This window comes from Caenorhabditis remanei, chromosome IV, assembly GCF_010183535.1.
Source record: "Caenorhabditis remanei strain PX506 chromosome IV, whole genome shotgun sequence".
Lineage (NCBI taxonomy): Eukaryota > Metazoa > Nematoda > Chromadorea > Rhabditida > Rhabditidae > Caenorhabditis > Caenorhabditis remanei.
In genome coordinates, this window is record NC_071331.1 from 6,852,420 (window position 1) to 6,877,972 (window position 25,553).

A 25,553-nucleotide genomic window follows, 5' to 3' on the forward strand; every position below is an offset into this window, starting at 1 on the left:
TTCAAACTAATCGATGTCTCCACAATGTCCACGATCAGTTAGGTCACATGAGGCTACGGTAGTTGCGGGTTTACGTGGTTTTGGAGGAGCGTCTCGATTCGGGCGGACAACTGGAATGATGGACTTTTCTAATTGAACTTTTCAAGGTTTCAAAGAGTTATTAAAAAAGAATGAGATTATTCTACCGTACTTCACGAACTACACATGAAAAAAAGAACTAAATACTTACAAGCAGGGTTCATCCCTTCTCGAAGACACTTGTTGAATCGACAACTCCTGCATTGTATTTTTTCTGAAAAATCGATACATTAGGAAACGGTTAGTTATACCGGTTTAAAACGGACGGTTCTAAAACCGCCAATTTCCAGCTCACTATAGACGAAGTTTTTGTTTCAACTATAACAGTTTTTATTAACGTTTTCGAAAATTTATCAAAAGTTGACTCAGTTCCCGCAAAACTCCACAAAAACCATATTGACAATATAGAGATTTCTGACTCAGCTAACCACTTTTTTTGAAAAATGAATTATTGACAGTGTTTCAATAAAAAACGAATCATACTGCGTTTTTCCCGTTTCAAGTTATTTCTGAAATTGGAACCAATCGGATCAAAATTAATGTCGAACTTACAGACAGTTGATTATCTATATTTTGAAGTCGTCAGTTCTTGCTATTTCTATTTGACTATTCTAAAACGGGCGTTACGAAGTTTTTCGGCCCATCTGTACGAAATTTCTGTTTCAGTTTGTTTTTATTTAATTGTTTGAAACTGATTGAACATTGGATTAGTATATACAGAAGCGCGACAATGATGATTTGAAAATAATGTGTTCCAAGACAATTTCATTAGAGCGCAATTACGAAAAAACCATTTTTCCAATAAATAGTTGAAATTCAAACCAAATCCTAAAACACTACCGTTTCAAATAACTCATTTCCTTCCTGCATTTTTTCAATTCACTAATTTGTTCGTTGATGTTTTAGTTGATGCCAAAATACACACACCCAACTCCAAATCAAACTCACGCAAAACACTAACTGTACACTCTCCATTCGCCGCACATTCCAACTGATCCGCCTTGAGAAGTGCTCGACGGAAAAATCCTTTACATCCAACACAGCTGAGAGCTCCATAGTGGTGGGCAGCTTTTTCGGCTCCGCAGACCTGAAATTATTATTTATTTAAATTTACTTTTTTTTCTGTTTTTAATAGTTGTTATTTTGAGCAGACTGGTGTATTATGGGTTGAATTGTTTTTCTTTATTTCTTCAAAGTTAGACCACCTCCTCAGAAGTCTGATTCAGAACCAAACAACAAATATTTCTCTATTCTCCGTTCTCTTCTTTTTTCATCGGATTACCGAATTGAGGGTAGTTTGCATCATCATCGAATCAGTCAACTTCTTTTTTTTTCAAAATCACGTGGACAAATTTGTTGTGTATTTTGACAACATTTTCTAGTTAGGGGGAATTTCAGATATGTAGCATACTTTTAGTTCAAGTTTAATTATATATAGAAAACAAAAAACTTACCATACAAAGATTCAAGGAGGCACTGGAACTACTTGTACTTCCCAGATTACTGTTTTCCGTTGCTTCATCGAAATATGAAAAAAACCATGTTTCAGTATAGTTTTATTAAAATTACTGATTAGAAATTTTTAATTATTGAGATGGTAACGCGGAATTACCGTTTAAAGTGATCACATTATTTTCTGCGGTTTTATTTGCATTTTGACCAGAAGCCATCGATTGAAAGACTAGTGAATTTTATGATTTGGCACCGGGGGTCTGGAAAAAAAGTATACTAACGAAAGCAGTGTGAAAAAATTGAAAGTGTTGAAAGTGGTTTCTTGAAACAGTGGAACAATTATTGATCAAATGCTAAAACGTGGTTTGGGAACGGAGATTTTACGAATTTTACGACGGGAACGGCTAAAATTATAATAATATTTTTATCGGAGTTATTTTTAAATTAACGGATGTTCATTCTAATAGGAGAATAATTTTGCACCCACTAATAAACAAATAACTTTTGTCCATAAATAGGATTTATGGAACAGCAAAATTTAAACGGTTGATTTCGATTTGACTGATGCATAACTATGTTCTTAAACTTACCATAACTTTAAAGTGGTGAATTTTCTTTTAAAAATTGAAATTCTGACATGCTTCAAAAGAAACTACTTTCTAGCCAAAAATTAATGTATGAGCTTATTCAGCTGAATAATGAAACAACTTTTGTATCAGATTTTTTGCTCATTCATGAAAATAAATCTGCTTTATGGAACAGTAATAATGAGACTCCAAAAAATGGTATTAGTCCTCAACTTTTTTGATATTGTACCATTTTCCATTCCGATTCACTCATGAAGAACTAATCTTGTAACTCATGAGTAACAAAAAAACGAAACAACGAACAGTGATAATAAAATTACCCCGAACAAACTAATTGCAATTAAAAATTAAATTTGTTTATTTTGCACCGTTTTTTCTTCGATTCACTCAGCATGATCTGTTCATGTGACTCATTCGTGTTCATTAATTTATTATAATTATGTTCATTAATTTATTATAATTTTGAATAGGTAAATTTTATTCGAAAAACTGAAATTCTGACTACCTCCAAAAGAAACTAGCAAAAGCTTTTTATACCAGTGAACTCAATAAAAATTTGAGTTCCCAACTGCCGCTTCTTTCAACCGAATTATCAGGAGATTCAATGAAACAAAGTGTGACCTCTGAACGGAGCTCTTTATCCGGGTCGATGAGATAAATTCGGTTTTGGGCTTAACCTAATTTCCTTCACAATTGACAATTGGGAATCCGCTATTCAGTTTCTCGGTTAAATGAAACTGAAAAATTATTGTTCGATCGAAATTAAAGATTCTCGCTCATCGCGTTGGCTAGCTCCTGAAAAAAATGTTCTGTTTTAAGAAGTCGTTTTCTTTTTTGGGGATAATGATTATAATATTAATTGTCTAGATTAAAAACCGTAACAGTAGCCAATGACAACAGAATATGCCCATAGCAAACATTCGGTGTGGGGCTTAACCTAACTTCCTTGACAATTGAAAATAAGCAATCCGCTATTCGATTTCTCGGTTAAATGAAACTGAAAATTATTGTTTGATCGAAACCAAAAATGTTAAAATTTTAAGAATTAAAAAAAAATTTCGAACACTATCGGGTTACACTAGTTGAGCAAAAAATTTAACTGATATAGTCAAAAATAATGTTTAATTTATGGGTAGGCCAATCCGACCATGTCTGTTTGAAAATAATTAGATAAACATTCATTACGCAAATAAAAGAAAAACATTAGCAATAATCAAAGAGAAAGAGTTACACGTAAAAATCATCTGGAAAGTGTTGAAAAGAATGGAACGAATTATGCCACCGGAAAAGTGAAAGAGCACACAAAAAGAAATACAGTAAGCCTATTCAAGACGCGTATTGATTCTGAAAATTGTTATGATGATGTGGATAATTTTGAGGGTTTTGGTTGTAGAAATATGGTTGAGGTGGGGGAATGTCTTGAGAATATGGGTAAGTTTGATCTACATTTTGAGCGGGAAAATTGTAATATTGGGGTTGTTGATAGAGTTGAGGATAGTTGATATTTGGAGTATAACCAGCGTTAAGAGGTGGGTAACCGGGTGGAGGGGGGAAGTTATAAAATGTAGACGGATTCTGATTGGAGCACGATGGTTGCTGATCGTAGATTGGTCTCGCAGCGACTGGTGGTACTGTAGGTACAGTAGGAGGATGAGCAACTCCATTACTGCTCACACCATTCTGTATTGTCGATGCATCATAATTCAGACCCATCAGATGATTCTCGGCGTGATTGTTCTGAAAAAATGGGGAATTTCGAGATAAGATGAAATGATACAAGTACCATTGGTGCAGTGCTGGTGGGATGGTATTCATCTGGGGAGGAGAGGGAAATTGAGGAGGAGGGTGCCTGGAAACGAGCAAACAGATGGAGGGGTTAACATGGGGGAAAAGAGGGGAGAGGGGACAGAGTTGGATAGGGTGTCATGCATAGTACTTTCAGCCGAACAATTTGCTCGTAAGTTTTTGAATTCCTAGAGCTGATAGTGAGATTGAAGAACAATTACTTTAACAGTAAAATAAAATATTTAAGTTACATGTTTAAACAAGTTCAGAAACAGTAAACCGGCTAATCTACATTGTCAAAAACGTTAAGCAACAACTAACTGTTGGCACCATAACTTTTCCAGGTTTAACAAAACTGTGAAACTGAATACGGAGCAGGAATTGAGAGAAAAGTAAATAAATATAATCTTAAAAAACTTTGTACTGCTCCATGACAATATTTAACGTTTCAAGTGAACCACATAAGTCTACAAACGTGTATTACTGAATGGACGCGATCTATTTTGTTGTGCAAAAATTGATACAATAAGGAAACTTGTGACTGAGTGAGAAAGTCTAACTGCAAGTTAACTGCATATTAATTCGGGAAAAAGAATGGCGAATTTTTTAGCTCCGCAAAACCACAATCTATCTGTTTAGTCATGTCCTGTGTGAAACTGTAAACCAGTTGATCTGATTCAAATTGAAGATATTGGTGACACAGTAACTTCTCCAGATTTGAAAAAGTTATGAAACAGATTTTAAATTGTCCTCCATAAAAATAAAACCAATTCCAGGAGTAAACCACGGTAGCAACAATCGCTTTCGTCCCGGTTTGGTCTGGACCGGACAACACGAAGGAGGACAAGCCTGTATTGGCTCGTGTGATTTGTTTGCAAGAATGTTCTTGTTTTTCATATATGATGATTTAAAATACCTCCGTTTTGAGTTATTAATAAACCTGGTACGATGTTTATGAGAAAAAAAACTATTCAAGAAAAACAATCGGCCCGGGTCGGTCTATAAAAGTTGTAAACAAAAAATGGTGATTCACATATATTTATCACTTTTAACTGAATTTATCTGTTTCAAATTCTTCAAAAGAGTTTCTTCAAAAACTGTTAGCGTTTGTGCCATCCATAATTATTTTAGCTTCGAAAAGCAGTTTCATTAACTCTACAAATTGTTTCAGTTTTCTGAGTGATTAATTGGTAACCCCAACAAATTTCTAGGTTAAAATAGGACAATCCATCAACTACTCTTAACAAATACTATTCTCATTAGAAATTTCGAAAATTGATGTGTTCTGTTGGTATTGTATGTTTCAAATTCTCTATAAATTCATGACCTACATATCTGTCTTAGTACGGCAGCAAAATTAATTTGCAAAATAATAATGTGAATCAGTTTCAGCAACCTTAAAAATTCGTTAGAAGCTTTGATTGGTAATAGTTATTTTTTTTTGGAGTCTGGACATGGCTTCTACTTTTCTAACTAACACATGCAGCAAAACAAAAATGAACAAATATGTGCCCAAAAGTAAACTCACTCTCAAATCATCCAACATTTCCGTAATATAAAAATTGTTCGGTGGTTGTAAAAGTCGGAAATTCTGTCGGGCAGGTTCTTCACTCTCCTCGTCTATTGTTGCTTGCCGTTTCTACAATTTCAGATAATCATTTGGAAAAGTTACTCGTGATTTTTCTTCACCTGCGAAATTAAAAAAAATCAAAACCACTCACCAGCAAAGCCCTCGGAGGTGGCACCCGATCAGTCTGCGTACTGATCTCCTTCTTCTCAGTCAATGCCTTTTCCAGACTCAACGCTGTCAACTCATCGACTTCCTTGAAGAATGGTTCAACAGTGAAGCATCCGAACAGATCAGTCAACAGAGGAATTTCACCTTGATTTGAAAATGTTTGAGCGAATTGGAGATTTTCGCTCATCGCGTTGGCTAGTTCCTGAAAGAAATTTTCTGATTTAAGAAGTCGTTTTATTTTTTGGGATTGTGATTATTACAATGGATCCGGGAAGTGTTGAATAAATAACTAACCGTAACAGTGGCCAATGACAACAGAATATGCCCATAGCAAACATTCGGTGTGGGGCTTAACCTAACTTCCTTGACAATTGAAAACAAGCAATCCGCTATTCGATTTCTCAACTCCACTATCTTCTCAAAAAGTGAATCCGACACATCCTTCGCCAGGGGATTCAAACAAATCATTGCATTCACACAGACTATTTCCTCTTCTCTCATCCCATACTCCCTGTAAACCGCTACGAGTTCATTGAGCGCCCGTTCGACAAGCCCGTTTCCAAGATGACTGAAATAATAAATTAGTTGGGGGACCATGACTAATTGAACTTTTCAAGGTTTCAAAGGGTTATTAAAAAAAGAATGAGATTATTCTACCGTACTACGAAAGTAATGGGTAGAAAAATATATTACTCACAAGCAGGATTCATCCCTTCTCGAAGGCACTTGTTGAATCAACAACTCCTGCATTGGATTTTTTCTGAAAATTGATACATTTGGAAAAGATATTCAGTATACCGATTATAGTCATTATTCCGTTTCCAGAACTTCTTGAATTATGACTGTCTCAATCACAACTAATTATCCACTTTTTTGGGAATTATTTGTATCAACTGTGAATTGAAATCATTTGTTTAAAGGTTCTATTTTAAAAGTTTTTAGTCAAACCGGTTCTGAAACTGGCGTTTCTAAATCGATCGTTCTTTTCTTCACGTGCTAAAAACGCATCAATCGTTAAAACAAGTCCCTCAAATGTAAGAACTGCACAAAACCTTTAAAAATATTGACACTTTTATTTAATAAAAAACGCAACAAAATGCATATTTTTCCGTTTCAAGTTGTTCGCAATATTAGAACCGGTCGGATGGCAATTAATCAACTCTTGACGGTTCTAAAACGGGTGACTCTTACTTAAACGATTATGAAAGTGTTTCCAGTTTTGCCGCCGACTTTGTACAAAATTTCTGTTTCAACTAATTTATATTCACGTTTTCAAAACTCATCAAGCGTTAATTCAGTGCCTTCTTTCACTTAGTTTTTATGACGCACTCTCTGAGTCAATCGAGCATCGATCAACCGTCCCCTGGGTATCTAGGAAAATCAAAAAATCGATATTTTTCGAAAATTTTTCCTAAGGTAGTTAGGTATGAAATCTCAACGGGAAGTTATAGCAAACACTATTTTAAGCATTTTTTGTGTTCAAAAGAAAAATCCAGCTCAACACCTTCATTGTGAGAATTTTCAAAATGTGTGAAATTTTCGAGATTTTTTCATGAAATCGTTTTTATCTCGGCAGTGACACGAGAAGACATTATTTTTTATTTTAAATTCGAAATCTACATAAAATTTAATATCGGAAACATGCTGTCCCTACTCGTAACTCTAGATCCCAAGAACGGTTTTTTGGGGAAGAATGAGAAAAACTGCCATTTCAATTTTCAAGTCCTTCCAGTAAATCGGTTTTGATGTTTCAAAATAATGGTTTTTTGAAGTTTTTCATTTAATCATGCTAATTTTATTTAGTTCCGGTACAATTTTCGATGATACCACAAAAATTTTTTCGAAAAAATTGAATTTTTTGATTTCTGAAAATTTTCTCCCGAATTGAATCATTCCGACTGAAATGTGAAGGATAGCATTATAAAATCAGGAGAATATAACTGGAACATTCTTTAGATTCATAAAAAACTTGATTCCCACTGTCGGCTCACCTTCTACCTACGCGTTCATGGTGAAATTCAGCGAAATTTTCAACTTGGAAAGTTGGTGCAATGGTACTTCATACTTGCAACGTTATTTGACAGGGAATTGCGATGAATATGACAGGAATAGTGAGAAAACTGTAAAAATTGATAGATTCAGCAAGATTTCCAAAAGAAACGTGAAAAGTTTTTTCCTGATATCCATAAAAAGGTCATACCATTGAACATTTATGAGTCCTAATTTTTTAAAGCTTTTTTTTTGGAAATCTTGCTGAATCTATCAATTTTTACAGTTTTCTCACTATTCCTGTCATATTCATCGCAATTCCCTGTCAAATAACGTTGCAAGTATGAAGTACCATTGCACCAACTTTCCAAGTTGAAAATTTCGCTGAATTTCACCATGAACGCGTAGGTAGCAGGTGAGCCGACAGTGGGAATCAAGTTTTTTATGAATCTAAAGAATGTTCCAGTTATATTCTCCTGATTTTATAATGCTATCCTTCACATTTCAGTCGGAATGATTCAATTCGGGAGAAAATTTTCAGAAATCAAAAAATTTTTGTGGTATCATCGAAAATTGTACCGGAACTGAATAAAATTAGCATGATTAAATGAAAAACTTCAAAAAACCATTATTTTGAAACATCAAAACCGATTTACTGGAAGGACTTGAAAATTGAAATGGCAGTTTTTCTCATTCTTCCCCAAAAAAACGTTCTTGGGATCTAGAGTTACGAGTAGGGACAGCATGTTTCCGATATTAAATTTTATGTAGATTTCGAATTTAAAATAAAAAATAATGTCTTCTCGTGTCACTGCCGAGATAAAAACGATTTCATGAAAAAATCTCGAAAATTTCACACATTTTGAAAATTCTCACAATGAAGGTGTTGAGCTGGATTTTTCTTTTGAACACAAAAAATGCTTAAAATAGTGTCTGCTATAACTTCCCGTTGAGATTTCATACCTAACTACCTTAGGAAAAATTTTCGAAAAATATCGATTTTTTGATTTTCCTAGATACCCAGGTGACGGACCCGGCCAAAAAGTACCCCAGTTTGCTGAAGACACTTGATACTATCTTTGATCAAAATTATAGGCAAATCGGAGATGGTCAACTTTTTTCGTGTGCCTACGGGTGATCGAACGAGTCAGAGAGTGCGTCTTATTCATTTGTTCGAAACTGATGGAACATTGGATAGAATGCCGCATTATGGACACAACATATTGTGCTGTCTGACACCTAGCTGACCACTTTTTCGAAAAAAAAAACATTCTGTCGTTATTTTCGTCATAACGAATGACTCTCAATGCTTAAACTCACGCAAAACACTAACTGTACACTCTGCGTTCGCCGCACATTCCAACTGATCCGCCTTGAGAAGTGCTCGACGGAAAAATCCTTTACATCCGACACAGCTGAGAGCTCCATAGTGGTGGGAGGCTTTTTCGGATCCGCAGGCCTGAAAGTTTACATTTTTTCTGTTTTTAAAAGTTTTTAATTTGAGCTGACTGGTGCAGTTTGGGTTGGAATTTTGCTTAGGTGGCCTTAGTTCTGATTCAAAAAGTTAGACCACCTCATCCCAACCAAACAACCAGTATTTCTCTATTCTCCGTTCTCTTCCTTTTTCATCGGATTACCGAATTGAGGGTAGTTTGCATCATCATCGAATCAGTCAACTTCTTTTTTTTTGCAAAATCACGTGGACAAATTTGTTGTGTACTTTGACAACATTTTCTAGTTAGGGGAATTTCAGATATATAGCATATTTTTAGTTCAAATTTAATTATATATAGAAAACAAAAAACTTACCATACACAGATTCAAGGAGGCACTGGAACTACTTGTACTTAATGGATTGCTGTCTTCCGTTTCTTCGTCGGAATCTGGAAAAAAAAACCATGTTTCAGTATAGTGTTATTAAAGTTACTGCTTTGAAACTTTTTATAACAATATAGAGTTATATTAACTTACCATTCAAAGTGATCACATTATTTTCGGCGGTTATATTTGCATTTTGACCAAAAGTCATCGATTGAAAGACTAGAGAACTTTATGATTTGACACAGAGGGTTTCTGGAAAAAAAAGCTTGGCCGAGATTTTAAACGGAATATCAATGTGAAAAAATTGAAAGTGCTGAAAGTAGTTCATGGAAACAGGGAAAATTATTAATCATTTGTTAAAAATATGGTTTTGGAATTGAAATTTTATGACGGGAACTGTTAAAATTATGACAACATCCTATAGGAGCTCTTTTTAATCCAACTGACTGATCCATGGAACAAAATTTGACTATTCATAAAACATACATCTGCTTCATGAAACAGTGATATTGAGACACGAAGTACATCTCAAATTATTGGTTTTGTCCAATTTACTCACAATCAGTTATTTATTTATTCATTTAATTATATAAGTACGTGAAAATACGTGATAGGATCAAAAGGGCTAAAAATAAAAATAAAAGTACAGATGCGTATCTGTATTTTCTTGTAATTCATGAGTAACTATGTTCATAAACTTGCTATAATTTTGAATAGGTAAATTTTATTCGAAAAACTGAAATCCTGACTACCTCCAAAAGAAGCTAGCAAGAACTTTCGGTACTTTATGGTTTAACGGGTGTTTATTTAATTAACGGGTGTTTATATAATAGACGGGTGTTTTGAGAATTAACGGGTGCAATTCCAAAATCTAAGAATAAACGGGTGTTTATAAATCTTTTTTTCAGCAGTTTTCATTTTTTATGTTAATTCACTGGTTTATCATTTTTTGCTATTTTCTATCGTTTTACATACATACTTTCAATTATTTTGTACGCAATCACTGGTAATAGTCTATTTGTCGTGGAATTAATTAGCCATCGATTTACGACCTTGATTAACCAGCCTCACAACTCTATGGGTTCTATAAATTCGAAAATATATAACGAAAGTGGCTTTGAAAAGTTTAGCAATAAGTTCAATGCGTGATACATGACCTTTTACCATTCGGAGGAAATACTCAACAACTCTTGTCAACTATTTGCGTGGTTCTATCCTCTGATTGTGCAGACCTCAAGATAACGATCGTCCTCGGTTTGCCGCATAAAGGAAACAAAATCGTCAGTTCAACCGGTCTTGCTCGCTCGGACAATAATTCCACTGCCGCTCTGCCCAATCGTGATCGCAACCGTGGCTCCACTGATCGTTTTCAACGAATACTCCTCATATGCTCCGGATCCCCAAAAACTTAAGGCATCACAAGTATCCCTTCTTCCTTGTGATGGAATAGCTCTGTGCGTCTAATACAGTGCGTCCAATAATGTTAAGACACCCCCCTAAAATGAAGGTTCCGAGAAAATGGGATGTGATCTGAGAAAACTGTGAATGCAGTTCGATTCAAAATCTTTGAAAACCCCTACTGACAAATTTCTAGAAAAAATACACTATTTCTGAACACGTGACCTCAAAAAAAAAAAAAAAAAACACTTTTTTGGGCGTCCAAAAATGATAAGACATCCTCGATTTTTTTTGATTTTTCACGCATATGACTAGTTCGAAAGAGCTCCAAAACATTATTGATTATTCAAAAACACAAAAAACAAATGCACAATTCAATAACTGGTCTCTCCTCCATTGTTCTGAAGAACTTCAGTCATCCTATTTTTCATGCTTCCATCGACACTTGCAGTTTTTAGTAGAAAATGGTCAACTTTGTGACTATGACACGGTCTTCCTGATAGTCTCACAATATTGATTGTTAGTGGACTATACAGATCACAAGTAGAGCTTCATTTTTGTAGTTGAAAACTTTTTTGTACGGGCACGTCCAAAGAAGTTATCAATCGTCAACGTCAATTCTGAATCGAACAGCATTCACAGTTTTTTCAGATCACATCCCATTTTCTCGGAACCTTCATTTTAGGGGGGTGTCTTAACATTATTGGACGCACTGTATAAGAATATGTTCAGGCAGACCAACGTTTAGTATAAGAAATATGTCCAGGCAGACCAACCCACCGGTCGTGCCATAGCAAACTCCACCAGAAAAGAGAGCATAAAACAAACGTTCCCTCTACTTTTGATCTGTACAATCCATTAAAAATCTACTTGAAGCCAAATCAAGTAACGCGAATGTCACCAATGTCTAAGAAATGAACTCCGACTACAACAGTCAACGTGACCAGTGAACTCATGAACTGAGACCATCACTATTCTGGACGTGCCACTGACCTGAACCTGGTAGCCTGACGATAACAATCTACCCTACATTTACTGTGCATATAAGGAAGGGAAACCGTCAGTCTAACCACTCTCCCAACTCTTCTCAACCTTCACCGAGTGTGTTCTTTACCGTTGGCTTATCACTACACCAGTTTCGGCTCTCCCGTCTCCAAGGATGCCGTCCATGGTCCAGTCTACCAAAGCAAAAAAATCCTCCAAATGATCAATTATTATTTCCGTTGAACTATTGTTGTTGGGCCTCTCCCTTGTTGTCATTCTCGTATTAAACCTGACGTGGTTTCATCCTACCACAAGCGTCGGAACAATGTGCACCTTACTATTCCACAAATGCAACCTCTAGGAGACACTCATCAGGGACGAGCGGCAACGCAAAATTTCGGCAACCCGGCAATACGGCAATTGCCGATTTCAAAAATCGGCAATTTTCGGCAATTTTCGGCAACATGTAATAATAAGGATTTTCGATTTGTCGGGAGCGAAAAATTGCACAAAGTGCACTTTAATTTTCCAGTGAAATTCGCTTCAAATAAATGAGAGTATTTACCCATTTTATCAAAAAATCTTTTGAATTTTTTTCTTAAAAAGCAAGAAATATCGAAGTTGAAAACAGTAATTTCTTGAAAATTGAATAGATTTTGACAAAAAAACATTGCCGAAAAAAAGTCGGCAACCCGGCAACGGCAATGCATTGCAGAAAGTCGGCAATTCCGGCAATTCGGCAACGCGGCAACGGCATTGCCGCTCGTCCCTGACACTCATACCCCGAAAAATTCACGAAATCAGTTAAAGGAGGACTGAAGTCATATTTTTTTATATCAGATTCTGATACTTCAGAAAATTCTGAACAACTTTCATCATTGGAGCATATGCTAAAAATCGCTCGAAATGCCCTAAATTCACGTTTTCCCGGCTCAAAAAGAGCCTAGATGGAAGAGTTTTCCCACGCGAAATTTCGCCCCCGTGTAGTCCTCTCGGACAAAATTATTTCTTTTTGTTTCTCAATTTTTCGTTTTCTTTCTTTTTTCAACAAATTTTCCTGTTTTTTTCAATTTATATCGTAAAAAAAGAAGAAAAAAACACGAAAATTTGTTGAAAAAAGAAAGAAAACGAAAAATTGAGAAATAAAAAGAAATAATTTTGTCCGAGAGGACTACACGGGGGCAAAAATTCGCGTGGGAAAACTCTTCCACCTATGCTCCTTTTGAGCCGGGAAAACGTGAATTTAGGGCATTTAGAGCGATTTTTAGCACATGCTCCAATGATGAAAGTTGTTCAGAATTTTCTGAAGTATCAGAATCTGATATAAAAAAATATGACTTCAGTCCTCCTTTAAATAAAACTATATTCCCAGATTCAAACAAGAATCCGCTACCAATGGTGGAAAAACAATAATCCACGAAACTAAATAATTTCTAGATAACTAGATAATTTCTAGATGGAAACTAAATAATTCCTAGACGAAACTAGATAATAAGCTAGATAATTCCAATAGCAAGCCTCTCACTCTTGTACTGAAGTATCCAGCACTATGCTCCAGCTCAGAGATTCGCATCAACAATGTTCTGGAACTGGTCTATCATTTAAAAATTTGCGGATATCCTCCTCTAATGAAAAAATGCTGTGTTAAAAATGTTTCCATACTTACAGTACTGCGTATTGAGTAACAACCCTTCATCCTTTCTGAGTGTGCGATACTAGGATGCTATTACCAGTGATTGCGTACAAAATAATTGAAAGTATGTATGTAAAACGGTAGAAAATAGCAAAAAATGGTAAACCAGTGAATTAACATAAAAAATGAAAACTGCTGAAAAAATGATTTATAAACACCCGTTTATTCTTAGATTTTGGAATTGCACCCGTTAATTCTCAAAACACCCGTCTATTATATAAACACCCGTTAATTAAATAAACACCCGTTAAACCATAAAGTACCGAACTTTCTATACCAGCGGGCTCAACAAAATAATTGAGTTCCCAACTGTATCGTTTGTTCTCCTAAATTACATGGAAAATAAATGAAACAAAGTTTTACAAAAAAAAATTTGGAGAAGTCGGGTTTGGAAATCTATACCGAGCATTTTTTTCGTTATCGTCAATGAAAAAATGGTTAAATGAAACTGAAAACTATTTTTGGCTTAAACATAAAAACAGGAAAATTTCAATCTTGAAAGTCGTCCTCCTGCCTCCTCAGCGAGCGGTCGTATTCCTTCCCCTCTCATATTGATTTTTTTCCTCCCCTCGTTAACCCTGTAAATCTATACTATATCTCTCCACTATATTCTATCAAATATCAAATATTCAACTCTCTATCAAATATCGAACTTATTTACATACTTACGATGGAGGTAAACACATATGACAAGGAAATTCAGGGTCTAACTCGCGAGCGTTGTCAAAAACGTACAATTCGTGATTCACCCAATATCGAAAAAGGGCTAAATCTGCTTCAAGCTCTATAGATACAACTGGCGGATTTAGTCAACTGGAAGCAACGGATAACTCTAAACTGATGGATTTCTCTAGAATTTTTAACAACGAATCTTCAAATCTTGAAACTCCGAAGGACGTGGTCGAAGTGATTAAGGGTATGGCGAGTGCGCTAACCCTTATTCACAACCAAAACCGAACTCTTATAACCCAGAACAAAAAATTGAGCGAAAAAGTGGTGTCGTTGGAATTATTGGTGGGAAGTATTGTCGAGAAAATGCCGGCTCCATCCTCCTTGGGCAAGATGAATGAGGCTGTGCCTACGGAGCAACCCAACTATCCAAAATCATACTCTAATGCTGCCTCAAAAAACCTTCCGAAAAAAACGCCTTCAAAATCTGGTCCGACCAAATTGCGAGAAGCAAAACTGTTGACCCACAACGTCACGCCTACCACAATTGCAGGACCTCCGGTAAAACCATCTCAAAGAGGCGACACCAGAAAATCCACTGTTATCATCAAAAACGTAAATCTGTCTGGCCCTCCCGAGAATGATAAGGATGCTGTCTCTGAACTATCCAATGCTTGTGGCGTCCCTGAAATCGAATCGGTTTTTCGGATAACTCCCAAAACTGGGCCTCCAATCTTAAAGATCCAAACGAAGACTCCAGTCGATGCATCAAAAATCCTCACAAAATTTGCTCTAATAAAGTCCAATCTGCCCCTCTTTATGAACAGTGTTGCTCGGCCAAACCTCTCCAAAACAGATCTCCAGAAATTCCGTCAATCCTGGAAGGAAGCAATTGCACTGAACAACGAACAGAAATCCCGCTTGTACACTGTTTTCAATCTGAAGGTGACAAAAATAAATTACAAAGAAGGACAGTTGCCTTGGGAATGGGAAATAAGAGAACCTGCAATCACGTCGGAAAAATCAGTATAGGATACGCCAACTGCAATTCTATTTCCAACAAGCTATCCAAACTCGACTTATTATGTGAATACTATAATTTTGACGTCTTCTGCCTATCCGAAACTAAATTGGACGATTCTTTTACTGATTCTCTTCTCTCTATCAACGACAATTACTCTATATTGCGGAAAGATCGGAACAGGCACGGAGGTGGTGTCGGTATATTAATAGCCAAACATATCAGATTCGTGCCAGTCGATTTACCTGCAAGCTCCCAATCTGCTGAGGTATGTGCGATTGATATATTTGCAGGTGGGACCACTATTCGTATTATAACTGCCTACCACCCCAATCATGGCCACTGCAAGTCCACTTTATTTGATACCCTAGAGTATTTATTGATTCCGGGCAAACATACAGTACTGCTTGGGGATTTCAATATGCCATGCATCGATTGGAACCTACTTTCTGCTCCTGACAAAGCTTGCTCTGATTTCGTTGATTTTGTGGTAAAACATGGGCTTACTCAAAGTGTGAAGTCGCCCACTCGATTCAATCCAGAGAATATCCTTGATCTATGTCTATCGAACACCGGAATAATTAGCGATGTGTCTGTTGGAGATCTTTTCAGCGATCACTGTCTTATCAAAGTTGTGCTCTCCTGCGATAGAAAGTCGCTAAAGTCTCTCAGGAAAATGATTAATTATAGAAAAGGAGATTATGATTCTATGAATGGCATACTAAGTCGAATCGATTGGCCTCTTTTGCTGGCTAATCTACCCACCAACGATATGTACTCACTGTTTATTGGTCACGTGAAAGAATTGATCCACAACTACGTTCCTATTCTCGAGATTGATGATAGCAAAGTTCGCCATTCTCCTGCTATAATCAAATTACAGAAGCGGAAATTGAGAATTTGGAAAAAAGAAGGAAATTCATTACATTACAAATCTATTTGCGCCTCTATCAAGGAACTCCTACTGGAAGAGCATAAGAAGAAATTTGAAGACAAATTAGTTAAAGGCAATCCTAAAAATTTCTTCAAACTTATTAACCGTAAGCTGAAACCCTCCAACTTTGTAGGTCCTATCAAAAGTGGTAATGGTATCTTGTGTGACGATCATGAAAAAGCTGAATGCTTCCTTAACACTTTTTCTGATGTATTTGTATCTGATGATGGACTCGCACCCTCTATTGAACCCAGAACAACCACTCTCATTGATGAAGTTAGTTACGAGCCTTATGTAATTGAATATGTCCTCTCCAAGCTCGAGCCTAAGTGTAACAACTCTCCGGATGGCATTCCTAACATTATACTAAAAAAATTATGCACATCAATTGCACTTCCCCTATCTCTAATCTTCAATAAATCTATCCGATCGGGCTCCCTACCGGCTATTTGGAAAACTGCTATAGTTATACCGATATACAAAAAAGGATCCCGCTCTGACCCGGGGAATTACAGACCAATATCGTTAACCTGCTCAATTTCCAAAGTTATGGAGAAACTGGTCCGGAGGTCTTTAGTCGAACACCTAACGCGGAACAAACTTCTATCAGTCTCTCAATACGGATTTAGATCCAGAATGAATACGGAGTTACAACTGCTTACCTATATTGGCCTGATTATCAGAGATCTGCAGCAGAATAATCCCGTCACTTCAGTGTATATCGATTTCCGAAAGGCCTTCGACACCATATCAATCTCTAAATTAGCTAGCAAACTCCAAGCATATGGTATACAAGGTGAGCTTCTCAGGTGGATCAATAATTTTCTCTCGGGGAGATCCCAGAAAGTCTTACTTAATGGTGTCTGCTCCAACACTTCCTCAGTTGGGTCCGGTGTTCCCCAGGGTTCTGTCCTTGGGCCGTTACTATTTATTCTTTTCATCAACGATATTGGTGACAAGCTAGAATCTGAATCGCTACTTTACGCTGATGACTTGAAAATTATATCCCCAAACGCGGCAACTATCCAGAAGGATTTGATGAAGTTATCGGAGTGGTGCCAAACGTGGCAAATGAAAGTAGCACCGTCGAAATGCGAATATATTACATTCGTCAAATCCAAACGTACCAATTTGAGGGTAAACCCTAAGATCAATATTGAACTCGATGGTCTTCGCCTACCTCAATGTGATTATATACGAGATTTAGGAATTATTTTCTCACGTGATTTATCGTTTGACTCCCATATAAAATCTATCTTACGAAGAGCCCAGTGCAGAATCAACATTTTATTCAATGTTCTAAAAAATTCAGTATTCGATATCATGCTCAAATGCTATAAGGTCTTTATCCGACCCATCATGGAATATGGATCTACATTATACTCGCCAACACTGAAGTGTCTTATTCGGAAAGTGGAGTCCGTGCAAAAGTCCTTTTTATATCGATGTTCTAAAAAGTTCAACTTTGAATACCAATCTTATTTCGATACTTTGGAAGCCTACGGACTTGAGTCATTAGAACTCCGCCGTCTAATTAATGATCTTGTATATCTGTACAAAATACTTGTATCTAATGAGTTTTACTCCCCTAATCATGTTTATACCTCTTTTACCCACTTTCAGTCCTTAAGACGCCATCCGTATCATATAAAATCCATCTTATCTAACAATACAAAATTCGGTTCCCAGTATTTACCCAACCGGTTGTTGTCCTGTTGGAACTCACTCCCCGTGCATGTTTTTCCTGTCAAATTTTCCTCCCTGTGTTTTAAAAATAATGTCAAACGGTTAAACCTTTCCAAGTATCTCACTCTCAACATTTCTACTTACTAGTCTTTCCCCCCCCCTCTCTCTTTTGACCTATTCACGAGGTAGCAAAAAAAGGGCAAAAACTATTTTTCTTTTTACTACTTCCAAAGGGAAAAATAGTTTCCATCCTAATTTTGCGTCCTCCAGAATAGGCCCGACAAATTGTTTCTATATCTTTTGTAATCCACTTCGGTTGTATCAGTGGCACTTTGCCCTTCATCACGAATCTAAATAAAATAAATTCAGTAAATAAATTTGAAAATATTGGAACACTATCGAGTTAGACTAGTTGAGAAAAATGCATTTTCTGTTTCATTGACTTTTCGAAATATCACAAAATTTTCGAAAAAATTTGGGATCGTAGAAAATTTTACTGATGTAGTCAAAAACAATGTTTAATTTATGGGCAGGCCGATCCGACCATGTCTGTTTGAAAATAATTAGATAAAAGTTCATTAAGCAAAAAAGAAAAACATTAGCAAGAATCAAAGAGAAAGAGTTACACGTAAAAATCATCTGGAAAGTGTTGAAAAGAATGGAACGAATTATGCCACCGGAAAAGTGAAAGAGCACACAAAAAGAAATACAGTAAGCCTATTCAAGACGCGTATTGATTCTGAAAATTGTTATGATGATGTGGATAATTTTGTGGGTTTTGGTTGTAGAAATATGGTTGAGGTGGGGGAATGTCTTGAGAATATGGGTAAGTTTGATCTACATTTTGAGCGGGAAAATTGTAATATTGGGGTTGTTGATAGAGTTGAGGATAGTTGATATTTGGAGTATAACCAGCGTTAAGAGGTGGATAACCGGGTGGAGGGGGGAAGTTATAAAATGTTGACGGATTCTGATTGGAACACGATGGTTGCTGATCGTAGACTGGTCTCGCAGCGACCGGTGGTACTGTAGGTACTGTAGGAGGATGAGCAACTCCATTACTGCTCACACCATTCTGTATCGTAGATGCATCATAATTCAGGCCCATCAGGTGATTCTCGGCGTGATTGTTCTGAAAAAATGGGAAATTTCGAGATAAGTTGAAATGATACAAGTACCATTAGTGCAGTGCTCGTGGGATGGTATTCATCTGGGGAGGAGAGGGAAATTGAGGAGGAGGGTGCCTGGAAACGAGCAAACAAATGGATGAAAGAGAATGGTTAACATGCGGAAAGGGGGAAGAGAGGGAGTTGGATAGGGTCTCATGTATTGCAGTTTCAGCACAACAATTTGCTCAAAAGTTTTTTGAGTTTTTAATGCTGAAGGTAACAAGAAACTGGTGGCACCGTAACTCTTTCAGATTTATCAAAAGTGTGAAACAGAATACAGAACTGACTTTGAGAAAAAAGTAAATAGACAAAAAATTTCAGTTTTCAAGCAAATATTCTTGTTTTTAAAGTTTGCCACAAAATAGAAGACTGCCCAATTTTGTCAATTAAACTAAGGACTCAATGTTTGTAGTTGACAAATTTTTATGATCTCTCTCTAGTTGTAAAGAGTTATAGCTCCACGGTGTTATTTAACGTTTCAAGTGATCAACATAAGTCAACTAACGTGTTTTAATTAATTCATGGAGAATACTGGCAGTTTTAAGTGGTTAGCTCAAAAACGGGCTTGAAGTAAAAAGAGAACGGCGTATAGATATTGAAAACTGTTTTGAGAAGAGGTCAGTTGGGTAATCCTCCAAAAACCGGAGCACACAGTCTGGTGTCAAGTTACCTATTTGAATTTATTATTCATGTGAATAATTATTGTCTAGTACCGCTAAAAAGTTTAATTAACTTTACAAATTTCCCCAACGTTCTGTATAATCTATCAGGTAAGTATTACTCTTTAAAATGTCTAGGTTAAAATCGGGTAATCCTTAACATATTCTCTAAGATTTTTATTTCCAACTGAAAAAGTCTAAAAACTAAAATGTATGTTGCTATTGTATGTTTCAAATTCTCTATAAGTTTCAGAACTATCTGTATTATTTAATGGATATGGTGGAACCAGTCTCATCAACCTTATAGATTTGTCTGAAACTATGCTATTCTATCGGGGTGGGTAGCACATGCAACAAAACACCAAAGAACAAATATGTGCCCAAAAATAAAACTCACTCTCAAATCATCCAACATTTCCGTAATATAGAAATTGTTCGGTGGTTGTAGAAGTCGGAAATTCTGTCGGGCAGGTTCTTCACTCTCCTCGTCTATAGTTGCTTGCCGTTTCTACAATTTCAGATAATCATTTGGAAAAATTTAGACGTGATTTTTCGTCAACTTGGAAAACTAAAAAAATCAAAACCACTCACCAGCAAAGCCCTCGGAGGTGGCACCCGATCAGTCTGCGTACTGATCTCCTTCTTCTCAGTCAACGCCTTTTCCAGACTCAACGCTGCCAACTCATCGACTTCCTTGAAGAATGGTTCAACAGTGAAACATCCGAACAGATCAGTCAACAGAGGAATTTCACCTTGATTCGAAAATGTTTGAGCGAATTGGAGATTCTCGCTCATCGCGTTGGCTAGTTCCTGAAATAAATAAATAAATTTTCTGTTTTAAGAAGTCGCTATCTTTTTTTGGAGTTGTGATTATTACAATGGATGTGAAAATTACTCACCGTAACAGTTGCCAACGACAACAGAATATGACCATAGCAAACATTCGGTGTGGGGCTTAACCTAACCTCCTTGACAATTGAAAACAAGCAATCCGCTATTCGATTTCTCAATTCCACTATCTTCTCAAAAAGTGTATCCGACACATCCTTCGCCAGTGGATTCAAACAAATCATTGCATTCACACAGACTATTTCCTCTTCTCTCATTCCATACTCCCTGTAAACCGCTACGAGTTCATTGAGCGCCCGTTCGACAAGCCCGTTTCCAAGATGGCTGAAATAAGGAATTAGTTGGCTGATAGTAGAAAGGGGCCTTACTAAGTGTCTTCATATAGTTTTGAAATATTTCTCGGTACATATGCAAAATTACAGAGACATAACACGTTTTCGTCTTGGCAGGCTTCGGCGGTCCTGGCGCAGAAGTTAAAGACCATTAGGGGAGCGAAGGAGGATTTTATGAGTGCTATCTGAAAATTTGATGTAGTTTGTAGTTCAACTTTTTCTTTTTTACCTTATCATCCACCGTTAAGTGTCCCAACAACGGTGATAAGCTCTCGACCCAATCAATAGCCGCAATCAATCTCCTATACGCAATCGCACACAACTCATCATTTCCAGCCATTCGATATGCTTCATATCTCATTTCCGTTCGTTTCCCCTTTAAACTAATCGGTGTCTCCACAATATCCCTCAATTTATCAATCCCTTTGAGTGGATACAACTTCGATGCCTCCTGCTGAGTGTCTCCTTTCATAACTTTTGTCTCAATATTCAACAAAGTCATGAGTATAGTTCTCATCTCAACTGTCATCTTCTTCATCCATTCCTCACGTGTTTTTGTGGTCCTGCCACGATCAGTTAGGTCACATGAGGCTACGGTAGTTGTGGGTTTACGTGGTTTTGGAGGAGCGTCTCGGTTCGGGCGGACAACTGAAATGATGGGATTTTCGAATAACATTTTTCAAGGTTTCAGAGAGTTATTAAAAAATAATGAGATTATTCTACAATACTACGTAAGAAATGGGTAGAAAAAAATATTACTCACAAGCAGGATTCATCCCTTCTCGAAGGCACTTGTTGAATCGACAGCTCCTGCATTGAATTTTTTCTGAAAATATTATTTATATAGTTGAAAGCAGTGTTACCTAAGTTGCCTGACACCCAGTTGGTTATTTTTTAACATGCTAGAATCATGAGATGCGTTTTTTTTCAGAACTTTTTGAATCGGAACCACACAAAAAAACTGATGAGCTGTAATTCAAAGTTTTCATTTCTTGCTGTTCTGATTTAAAGGTTTTTACAATTAGTCAAATTGATAACGGTTCTAAAACGGGCAGCCGTTTTCAAGCCTAACTTGCGTTTTCCAGTGTTTCTTTTGGTTGAAACTTATTGAAAATTAGATAAGTTTTAATAGAAATACTATTCACAACACCAAAAGTTTTGAACACAATTTTTAAAAACCATTTTCAATCCATAGTTGAAAATTCAAACCAAAATTTAAACAATACCGTTTCAAATAACTCATTTCCTCCTGCATTTTTTCAATTCATTAATTTATTTGTCAATTTAGTCGATGCAAAAATCAGACACCCAAATCCACAAAACTCACGCAAAACACTAACTGTACACTCTCCATTCGCCGCACATTCCAACTGATCCGCCTTGAGAAGTGCTCGACGGAAAAATCCTTTACATCCGACACAGCTGAGAGCACCATAGTGGTGCGCGGCTTTTTCGGCTCCACAGACCTAAAATTTTACAGTTTTTTCTGTTTTTTAAAGTTTTTATTCTGAGCTGACTGATTCAGGCTGGAATTGTTGTTCATCAATGGACTAAATTCTGATTCAAAACGTTAGGCCATCTCATTAGCATACTTGTTATTTGACGGGCCAGGCGGGCCGGTGAAAATTTGGAAATCGGCCCGGCCCGGCCCGGCCCGTGACAAGTATGTTCATTAGAAGTCTGATTCCGCCCCAAACAACAAATATTTCCCTATTTTCCGTTCTCTTCCCTTTTCATCGGATTACCGAATCGAGGGTAGTTTGCATCATCATCGAATCAGTCAACTTCTTTTTTTTTGCAAAATCACGTGGACAAATTTGTTGAGTGTTTTGACAACATTTTCTAGTTTGGGGAATTTCAGATATGTAGCATACTTTTAGTTCAAATTTAATTATACGGAGAAAATAAAGAAACTTACTCTACAAAGATTCAAGGAGGCACTGGAACTACTTGTACTTAATGGATTACTGTCCTCAGTTTCTTCATCAGAATCTGGAAAAAAAGTTTATGTTTAAGTATAGTTTCATTTAAATTACTGGTTAGGAATTTTTACTTGATTGATAGAATTCCATGAACTTACCATTCAAAGTGATCACATTATTTTCGGCTGTTTTATTTGCATTTTGACCAGAAGCCATCGATTGAAAGACTAGAGAGTTTTATGATTTGGCACCGGGGGGTCTGGAAAAAAGAGTTTCGAAGATTTTTTGAAAGTATATACAGTGTGGAAAATTTTACAATAGTATTGATATAGATTCATAAAAACAGTAAAACAGATTTTGGGACGATTGCTTAAAATCCGGTTTTAAAGAAGCTGTTTCTTGACGAGAACAGTAAAAATTATAATTATTTCCAGAGAAGGTTATTCAGAATATTGACTACTGTTCGTTAAATTAATTTGAAAAATTAATTTAACGAACAGTATCTGCTTTGTAGAACTGTGAAAATAAACCAATTCATTTTGATCATGTTCTTCTATTTGATACAATTTCGAAGCGGTAAATTTAAGGAAAACTCAAATTCTGGCATGTTGCAGAACACAAGCATAATAGAGTAATTTTATTTACTGCTTCACTACTGTCTTTTAATTCCAAAAATTGAAATAAAAACAATTAAGAAGAAAGAAATCTTGAAAAACCAAAAAGGAAACCGGATTGTATTATTTGGGTCAGTGAGAAAATAGAAAAAAGTTAAAATAGAAAAACGTTAAAATTTCAAAAAGAAACAATTTGGAGCACTATCAAGTTAGACTATTTGGACAAACTATATTTTCTGTTTCATTAATTTTTCGAAATATCAAAAAATTGGAAAAAAAAGTGATCCAAAGGCGTCTGAAAAACTAATCCAACATGAAACTGAATGATAATAGGGAATTTTTGTGATGAAAATACTTTCGCGAAACAGAAAAATTATAATAGAAAAAGAAGATACATTTATGATTGCGAATAAAGTAAAAGAGATATAAAAGAGTCGGTTTCATGAAAGTATGAAAAAATAAACATTAATTTGATATTTGCTTATTAGGGATCATTTATTAAAATCAATAACAAAAGTCCAACAGCCTAAAGTAAATTACGATTTCTGCTACTTTCTGATGACATCATTGAAAAAGAAAACAGAAAACAATATTTTATCATCATTATCATCCCTAGAACAAAAAATCGATAGATTGAGAGACCCGATACAAACAAGTCACCGTCAAGTACGGTCATGTGTCTCTCCATTTTTCTCGATCAGCAGAAGAGGTGAGTGACTATTTTTCTCTCGAATCTCTCCACTATCCCCTCTATTTCCCCCAAATATCTTCTATCTTTGAACTGTCGCGTAGGCAGATTGGGCGAAAAGAGAAAAAGTGGGGGACAGAATATAAATGCGTAGGAGAGAGAGAGGGAGAGAATTGAAAGGGAAGGAAAACTTGAAACTTGACCAAAAAGAAGACGATAAAAATTGGGGAAATGAGAAATTGCGGGAGATTCGAAAATGGAAGGAGGCAGGGAGAAGGGATAGAGATAGTGATCGACAGAAAACAAAGGGGGGAAGAGATGGTCAGATGAAATTTATGATATGAGAAAAGAAAAGTGACAAGAGAAATTTAGGGGTTGAGTACATTAATTTACGGTTTCTCTGAACTTTTGAAAAAAAAACACGGAGTCTTAGTTCAGTGTCAACTCTCTATCAGCCATAAAATTTACTATTCTAAAAAGTATTTGCATTGACCATAATAAAATTTGTTCCATACTTGCAAACCGGGCCGAAACGGGCCGACACGGGCCGGCACGTAACTCGCGTCAAACTCAATATTATGGGCTCAAAAATATACCAAAATGTAGATCTCAGCGAGTTCTATGCCCGTGACCTACTACGGGCCGGATGGCTATTTGTTAATGTGCCGCGGGCCGGGAAAAAGTGCCAAAAAACGCGAAAATGGCCAAAAAAGCCTTTCTAGCTCGGCCCACGGCACATTAACGAATAGCCATCTGGCCCGTAGGTCACGGACATAGAACTCGCTGAGATCTACATTTTGATACATTTTTGAGCCCATAATATTGAGTTTGACGCGAGTTACGCGCCGGCCCGTGTCGGCCCGTTTCGGCCCGGCTTGCAAGTATGATTTGTTCAGTTCTTGAAGAAACAACAGTATACAATTGCAGAATTATAAGTAAACGAAGGATTCAATAAGATTCAAAATCTTTCAACTGTTATGAGAAGTCATTAAAACAGTAACACACATGAAGAAACTGATCTCTCTCACCTTTTTTTATTAGCACAACTTCTTACAACCGCGCTCTACAGAAACATGTGGAATCAGCGGAAAGTTATGTTTTATAACTTATGTCACATTTCAAAAACAGCAATATTATTAAACCGGATTAGTTAATTCGAGGCCATTCAAACTTGAAAATTTTGGCTATTTCAAAAAGTTATGGAAACAAGAACACATATGACAACAGTCAATTGGATCAAATTTTCAGGATCTTGCACGAAAATCAGTTTAATATTCCTAGCATACTAATCTACATATACACAAACATAGAAACTTTGAAAGTTCTGGGGCTCACGTAGCACTTTGGGTTCTTGCCACATTCTCGGTCGACTCTGCATAGAAACTAAAAATTTAAACTAATACAGCCATTACCATTTTTAGAGTTCCGTTTCACGCACTTTGTTTCTAGAGAGACTCATACTGTAAAGAATAAACAGCTTTTTGA

At 36.3% G+C, this 25,553-nt stretch overlaps 3 protein-coding genes across 3 annotated transcripts; all 3 read right to left on the reverse strand.

Annotated features, from left to right (window-relative positions):
* Positions 1-6: 6 nt before the first annotated feature.
* GCK72_012644 (uncharacterized protein) lies at positions 7-6,390 on the reverse strand (the record flags this gene model as incomplete). The annotated part of the gene is made up of 8 exons (XM_053729276.1): positions 7-110; positions 1,027-1,165; positions 3,564-3,854; positions 3,901-3,966; positions 5,431-5,541; positions 5,624-5,842; positions 5,935-6,208; positions 6,338-6,390. The coding sequence occupies 8 exons, from the start codon at positions 6,388-6,390 to the stop codon at positions 7-9; spliced, it is 1,257 nt and encodes a 418-aa protein (XP_053584048.1).
* A 2,542-nt stretch (positions 6,391-8,932) lies between these two features.
* Positions 8,933-9,658, reverse strand: GCK72_012645 (uncharacterized protein; the record flags this gene model as incomplete). Its single annotated transcript, XM_053729277.1, has 3 exons — positions 8,933-9,088; positions 9,439-9,512; positions 9,601-9,658. The coding sequence occupies 3 exons, from the start codon at positions 9,656-9,658 to the stop codon at positions 8,933-8,935; spliced, it is 288 nt and encodes a 95-aa protein (XP_053584049.1).
* An 8,898-nt stretch (positions 9,659-18,556) lies between these two features.
* On the reverse strand, positions 18,557-22,982 carry GCK72_012646 (uncharacterized protein; the record flags this gene model as incomplete). Its single annotated transcript, XM_053729278.1, has 11 exons — positions 18,557-18,967; positions 19,014-19,079; positions 20,061-20,171; positions 20,255-20,473; positions 20,563-20,836; positions 20,881-21,029; positions 21,074-21,492; positions 21,608-21,670; positions 22,172-22,310; positions 22,763-22,836; positions 22,925-22,982. 11 exons carry the CDS (start codon positions 22,980-22,982, stop codon positions 18,557-18,559), a joined length of 1,983 nt encoding a protein of 660 aa, XP_053584050.1.
* Between the last annotated feature and the right edge of the window lie 2,571 nt (positions 22,983-25,553).